Here is an 8,094-nt window from a genome sequence, read left to right on the forward strand (position 1 = left end):
CATGTTTATCGACACGAGATATTGTCTTTTCCATTCCTTCCCAAGTCACTATCACCGACGATAAATCGAGGTCGAATCCGCCGCGGGAAATTTCATTCTCTGCTCAATTTATGCCCGTTCGCAGCAAACTATTCGCTAGATACGCGCTTGTAAACACTATTCGCGAGGACAGGCTATGGTGACTTACAGTGGAAGTTGGCGCTGAGCGAAAGAAGCATTCGTGTGTTTACCGTGGCGCCGACAAAGGAAGCGTGTCGCTGGAAGTTTATGAAACACGACGCAGTTTATCGCAGGAGAACTGGGCGCGAATCGGTTGCACACAAATTCCGAATCTTCGTGTTCTCTCATCGGACGTACATTGGCTTGCTCATATACATATACCTTGTCCATATCCATAAATCACCAGACACTTGATAAAATATGGATACAGGCGACTTTCTTATTACGAAAGGTCGCACATTATGAAATAAAATAGCGTTTATTAATCGTTTATAATTTAAAGAATATGTAAATTGTGCGTACAAAATTTTAAAGAAATATATTTTCTTTTTTTTCAATCAACAGCGTGTCGATATCGTCGCTTGAACTAATTGTAACATTCTGTCGATTATTTCTTTGTAATATTTCCGCCGTGATTATCTTTCAACCTTCTCCAATAATTGTCATAACTGTGTTTCTCTAGTTTATGCATTTGCCTTGCTCTTCTATTTATTATATGCCATTTATTATAATTTGTCTCAGGAATTTTCAAACAGATGCTTATGGATGCAGTGAATTTTTTAATGTTTATTCCGATTATACATGCACGTGTTTAATCTCGCATTCGAGTATTATCGTAAAGCGGCTACATATCACAAAATTAAACAATAGAATAAAGCGGGAAAATTAGATTCATGTTGTATTGTTATAATAACCATTGTACTGAAAATGAGTAACAGTCCGGTGATTTATGGACAGTGGTGTAAGTACATCAACAATTGTCACAGACGATTTCTAAATGTGCATTGTGTGGTTTATGTAAAACATTCTGAAATTTCATTATCATTATAACGAGATACCGTCATTATGATCGTATCGACGACGATACAGATTGACAAGCTCCGCTTTTTATCAATTTCTCAGTTTCATGGTCCAGACATATGATTAATATTGAACTTTCCGAAAATCAAATTATCCGTTTCAATAAATTCGCTTGTTACAAGAAGATTTCATAAATAACTTTGAATAAATTTGAAATATTAATCACATTGTATTAAAATTATAAATTGAATAAATTTTCATAAATAACTTGAATAAATTCCAAGGAAATTTTTAACAAGTATTCGACATATTCTTCTTTGTTTCCTGATTTATAGGGTTAATCAACTAATTACTCTTTTGAGCGGTTCAATCTTATCAAAAATATCTACAAGTTTTTAGTCATCGCAAAAACACCAAATCTGCTATCCGTCATTTTTACGGTATTGATAGTTCTACCGTTGAAATCTTGCCGTATTTTCCGCTATTTATTTTTAAATAATCGTCATCCAAGTCGATTAATATATGCGCAGTTACCGATACCATTACGCAAACAAAATGCAGCAAGTAAAACAGCGCGCACCTCGCAGCCAGATGATTTGTCATCGGTCCGGTTTTCGACATGCACGGGCATAAATTTCGAATTGCGGAAGGAGAAATCGCGCGTCGTGCCACGACGTTTCCAGACTGGACAATTTATGAAATTGCAGTACCGAAGTAGCTGAATATTTCCCAGCTTCCCGACGAGCTTGTGAAAACACGTTACGTTCGGTTCCCTCTGCCAGCTTCTCCGCTGTTTACGATCTATCACGAAGTTGGAATAATCGATACAAAGAGTGAAATTTATTCCTATACGATAGAAAATATCGTTTTTCGTTCATTGAAAATAAACATGCCATATAAACTTGACTAAATGATCGTCAAGATAATTTTGATCCGAGATGATCGATTTCTACTCGCAAAAAAAAAAAAACATTTTGTGTCACCGATCGTTCCGAGCGATAAACTTGCGCGTGTTCTGATCGGCACGATTTCGATTTGACGAGGAGTTTCGTCACGATTCGGCGTATTTCGCGAGGGACAGATAAAAGAAAAGAATTTCCCCTTGTTCCTGGCGACAAATCGATTCCCAATCGTTTCGTCTCACGAAACGCTCATTACTCATTTCACGAACGAAAAAACAGCGGCAAATCCGATTCGCGTGATACGGGAAAAGAAGTCGTTCGAATGATTTGTCATCGATACAGTTCCTCGTAACGGGAACGTGAATTGCCAGAGTAATAGCTTCTTTTTCTTCTCGTGGATCGTCAAAATGGTTAATAAAGGTAACAGCTTATTTATTATTTATCATTAATTTATTTAATATTAATGTAGGCAAATAATTAAGTTTGATAAATAAGTGGTAGCGTAACACGACGTGTACAGGCTCACGAAAGTATTTGAACACTTGCATATACCTTTTACAAAATTATAGTGTGTCTTATACGAGATATTTTGAAATTTTATTAGCGCTGTTATGAGACTATCATGATTATATTAATGAGTCAGTGTAAATAAATATATTTAGAATATCTACTTTCCTTTATCCACCGGTATTGTTGAGATTTTGATAAAAACTATACCAAAACAATACCAAGATTCCACTGTGTATCAACGTTGAATAATAACAATCATTAGACGATAGAAAATTATCGTTATTATGTCAATCGAATAAATGTGGAATAAATGTTTTAAAACTAACGTTATTTTTCATAATTATAGATCGTAGTATACACGTATGAAATCTTGTAAAGTAAGATGAAAAGCTTCGTTTTTACATGAACATTTTCGTAGCTCTGCGGCAAAATTCCGAGAACAAATAGTTTTGAAAATATCAAGGTATTCGAACCGACTGAAATGATACCGCGTGAATTGAATTAATCGTTGACTACATACGTATCGTTAAAATCTACGAACAATAATGAAGCAGTTTCTAATTTGATAGGGAAAGGTCGCTTGCTTTTAGAAATTAATGAAAACCCGAAAGCACGTTACGACCGCGCGAAAGAAAAAAAATATGGTCGCAATGTAGGATACCATAGGCTACGGTGCGCCATGAACTGCTGAATAATTTAAAAGCAGGTAATTCAGTACGTGGTCGTATCAAAGCAACTAACTTATCGGCAGAATAAAATATAAAGGTGTATGGCGAGCCAAACATACGTACGTACGCTGTACACGAGACGCATAAATAGAAGCTTAAATCTCGGAATAAATAGAAGGTTGTTCGTTCTGTTAAAAACTTTGCTTTTGCGATGTATCTCTTACTGATGTAAATACATTTTCTTAATCAAACTAAGAAACGACAATATCCTTATTCTTATAGTACAATTAATATATATATTACTTCTAAAATTTTTCAAAATAAAATGAAGTGTTTCTTCGAAAGTATATGAAGATTTCTAAGCTGATTCAAATATTTGCTCATTTCTGGCAAGATATGTTTTAAAATTACAAAATTACCGACAAATCGAGCTACAACGTTTATCTTTCATAATCGTCGTAATTGTAAATACGATTAAGATTTCGTACTATATTCGAAATGTGATGTCACACTCGACATAATACCGCAAAGGGTAATCTTAAACCTATACACGTAAAGACAATGCGAGGCAGACTCGTGAGACTGCCTCACTCGATGGCTGCCTTGTTTCCTTGTGCCATCACGTGACGTAATGTACACGAGGCAAACAAGCGAGGCAGGCTAAGCCGCAGTTACGCTTTTGACAAAATCGTACAATATACGTGCAAACTAAATAATTAAAAAGGTACTTTGGATCTCGTCGAAAAATAGACGATCTTTGGCTCGCTCTGATCCAGCCTCACCCTGACGTGAGAATAGTTTAAGGATTATTCTCTAGAGTACTTGGACAATGCAAAGAATCGCTACTTTCAAAGGAAACTCGCGATAATATAATTTAATCGTTCCATTGAATCGACGATTACGGGCCAAAGGTCTCCATATGCAGTGCTATTAAATAAGTTGTTAGAACGTTTAATCGAGCTGGTGAAACTGTCGAAGATATTTGGACCCAGATCGAACATCTACAAGACGATAGCTCGTTCCCAAGTGGCCTTTCATCTCTGCTTGGTTCTTCCACGATGTGTATGTATGTATAACCAGTGCCTCGTTTCCCTACAGGCATAGTTAGTGGTAAGGTGGTGCGTTGGTCCCTCGAGTACCACAATTCAATTCCAAAGCATTTCGCTTGATTTACAGACTCGACCGTAGTAACCTTAGCTTCATCGTGTTTCAGCGGTCTCTTCATACGCTTACCGTTGTAATATTTAACTTGTAATCAGATTTCTTCCCTTATCGTCAACTTCAAGTCATCGTGTATTAAAACATGCTGCACATTCGACATTATTGCGTCCCGAATCGCGCATATCGAACACTTCTAAAAATTTTAGATTTCAATCTTGTTGCACGTGTACTTTGCACTTGCATTTTGTAGTTGCGCTGTGTCCTTGCACTTTGCGCCGACATTTCGTGAACACTGCGATCTACTTCTTCAGGACAGGCCTGAAACGGAGATGCGGTTAGAACTTGCGAGTTGAGTTATCGGTTTGATCAACCAACCAGAACATCGCGCGGTATAAATGGAAACAACGGAAACCTTCAGCTTCAGGTCTGCTCTGAAGAAATACACTGCAGTGTCTACGGAACGTTGGTACAAAATGCAAGTACAAAATACAAGTGCAACAGTTACAGGATTGTTCTCGAAAAGCCAATATCCTGATGTTTACAAAAATCATTAAACATTAAAAATTCCATTAATACTGTAACGAGACGTTCTCGCAATTTGCTTAGAAATGCTTTTGTACAGTTTGTTAACCAATTAAACGGTTTGCAAAGGTTCGTGAACCACTTGTTCCACCAGTGAATACGTCACTTTAGGCAAACACCGGTGGCTTTGTAATGCTCCGAAGTCGAGAACGATAAATCTAATTTTAATTTTACGTTTATCAAAATTTTAATTGTACATACATCGTCATTTACGATATACGTATGTGTATACGTAAAACGAAAGCCCATATTCTGCGATATGATTATCAGCACAGCCTCTGAGTTAATTAGCGAGAGGATCAGTCGTTCGTTCATACGAACATATTATATGTGCATAATAAATAATATTTCTATTAAGTATCTTATAATTCATGCAAATTTGGACTATTCCTATGCATTTATTTCTGCTCAGTCTTCATTAAGACAGACTCAAAATTGTTGATTAATCGCAACGACCACATGTTTAAAGACAATTGGAAATTAGTTAGGATGCCTATCGTCGCATGTCAGAGCCTGCACCACGTTTAATATATCTCGTTAGTGTCAACGAGAATGTCAAGAACAATAAAACAGTATAGCGACCTTTTACATTATACTTAACAGAACAGTATTGCTTTCTTGCCTAATCGTGACCATTTCTGCATATCCGCGGTTCGCTTAATTACAATGTTACAGAACTATTTTCGTGCATACTATGTTTATTTTAATCTAATATTACGCATAGGCATTAAATACTTTACGATTGCAACCTGTTCTCGTAACTTCTACTAACTAAAAGTGTTACGATCGTTCGCGAAGAGACGCGATCGCGAGGAAACGCGTCAGCGAGAGGCGTAAATTCTCGCTACGATCCTGATAATGGATGCCGCGAATCAGTCGTTTTCCTGTTTCGATTAGGATAATAGAGCTAGTTCAAATGATCGTAACACTAAGCTTCTATATTTAACAATATTTAAAATTATAATTAACATGTCACAAATGATTAATTTGTTATTGTAGTTCGACTCGACTTTATGGTATTTCTCGACGTATTCGTTTGACTAGGCGACGTGGATTTTATTCCTCTGAACCTCTTCATGCATTCGGTTTGAATCCTCAAATGATACTGACTGCCCTTCGATTTTTTCCTTTGTCTTCTCTGGAAGACGATCCCCACCATGCTGGACTCTCGCAACCGTTCGCGCCTATGATCACGCATGCCACCTTCTTTGTGTAGATAAATAACGGACCGAAGGCGAATCGATGTTTCTAGAACTCTACACTATGCGACTAGAGAGCTATGGCGCCCATCGCCACACTGTGTATATTTCGCCGGTCATGTAAAACGAATATAAAGCCATATTAAAACCTGTTTGGACCTATGGAATCCAACTATGGGGAACAGCGAGTAATTCCAACATAGAAATTCTCCAACGATTCCAAGATCCTTAATAGATGCATCTTGGCATGTTACCAACGAAACAATACATCGTGACATTAAGATACCCACAGTTAAAGAAGAAAAATCCAAATTCATATATATTCAGATATAATATAAGAGTTAACAACCACCAAAACCCATTAGTTACCCAATTACTTGACACGACGGATCAGATCCGCAGATTAAAAAGACGATACCCTTTAGATTTGAGCATTAGATTCAACTAGAATCAAACATACTCTAATAATCCAAGTTACAGTACCACGCCAAAATAATTTACTTATAATTCTCAATGAGAATTGATTGTAAAAAGTCTACCAAATAAAAAAAAAAATGTAACAAGATCCGTCTGTGACACTGTAGTACCAAGGGAGACGGTTATGAACACGGCCTATAGTAAGCCTCGCGGCGTAACAAAAAGAGTTAAATGAGAGACAGAGAGACAGAGACAGAAATAGCGGATGTAATGTTTATTTTTCCTTGAAGAGAAGCTGATAAAGAAAAATGCAGGAACATATAAAAGTTTCCCTTGCAACAAATGTTTCAGTATGATAGTAGGCGCGCATAAGGATCAAACAGTACTAGTTCAACGTTCAATTAGTATACATAGATTCTGTCAAAGCTTAGAAGATTATAATATAGTGCTTGAAAGGAACCATGGCGTCAAGTTCGCGAGTGCGGAATATCCACCACTACATTATGTATGAAAATATACTAAAATTACATACTATGGATCCGAATTCGATTATGTTCTACGATGACGAATGGATCTCATATAATGACGACGGTACATACCAGATCGAGTGGTCAAATGATAATTGTAAGTCTGAAGTAAAAATGGAGCAACTTGGAGTTTGGTGGAATAAAACCGGGATTATCGAATATTTTGTTAAACCACCTACAAGTTCCACAAACGCACTGCTTCATACATCATTTGACAACGCAAATTTAAAGCTGCGTAAATTCTGTGACGATTCACAATATTCTGCCAAACAATTATATTTAATAGTAGACTATACAAACCCACAGTTCACGGTGGATACATATAAATATATAAGAGCAAAAAACTACACGATTGTTTCGTTGCCACCGGGATCTGAACAAGACACACCAACCAGATCTTATTTGTTCAAAGCCTTTAATCGACATATTCAAAATAAACATAAAAAATATAATGGAGATATAATAAGAGCGATGGATGACTTTTGTGAAAAAACAGAGGTCGCATTTTTTGTGAAAGGAATCGATACTTTTTTTAATAGTTTCAGAAAACATTACGATGAAAAAATAGAAATCAGATAAAGCTCAACATGTTTACCCCAAGTGAGTTTGACTTTATAATAATATATATAATTAATGATATTTATATTATCACATATAACTTTTCAGGTGCCATTTGGATTCTTAAGACGACTTTACGCTTTGTACTATTTGAATGCTTACATACAGTTAAAACACTTTATTATGCATGATATTATTCGTGATTTTTGCAAGAATTAACGTAAATGTATATCAGCAAAGAGATTTCTGTCAATAAATCAAATAAAAGAAAATACTTATACTTGTACCGATAAATTATTTCATATTAAAAACATTATCCTAACGTTTCCGAAGTTCCCATTTTTATATTTTTTAACTCGATCGAAAATTCAAACATGCAACATTCATATTATAAATACGTCTGAAAAATTTCTTTTAGTATCATTCGTGTAACGCGTGTGACGCGATAAAACGAGCGATAAAATATTTTTAATCTCACGACGCGATTCAAGTTCCGTTTGCAAACACAAGCAATCGCAATGCTGTTCTTTTACGTTTTTCGTCATAATTT

General features: G+C 36.0%; 1 protein-coding gene across 1 annotated transcript; it reads left to right on the plus strand.

Moving 5' to 3' along the window:
• The first annotated feature begins 6,663 nt into the window (after positions 1 to 6,663).
• LOC117153905 (uncharacterized) lies at positions 6,664 to 7,816 on the plus strand. Its single transcript, XM_033328419.2, has 2 exons — positions 6,664 to 7,586; positions 7,653 to 7,816. The coding sequence occupies exon 1, from the start codon at positions 6,921 to 6,923 to the stop codon at positions 7,563 to 7,565; it is 645 nt and encodes a 214-aa protein (XP_033184310.2). The 5' UTR covers positions 6,664 to 6,920; the 3' UTR covers positions 7,566 to 7,586; positions 7,653 to 7,816.
• Positions 7,817 to 8,094: the final 278 nt, after the last annotated feature.

The sequence above is a fragment of the Bombus vancouverensis genome, chromosome 3 (genome assembly GCF_051014615.1).
Source record: "Bombus vancouverensis nearcticus chromosome 3, iyBomVanc1_principal, whole genome shotgun sequence".
Classification (NCBI taxonomy): domain Eukaryota; kingdom Metazoa; phylum Arthropoda; class Insecta; order Hymenoptera; family Apidae; genus Bombus; species Bombus vancouverensis.

Excerpts from the sequence above, each read along its gene's own strand:
- LOC117153905 (XM_033328419.2), top strand. The coding sequence starts at position 6,921 with ATGGCGTCAAGTTCGCGAGTGCGGAATATCCACCACTACATTATGTAT.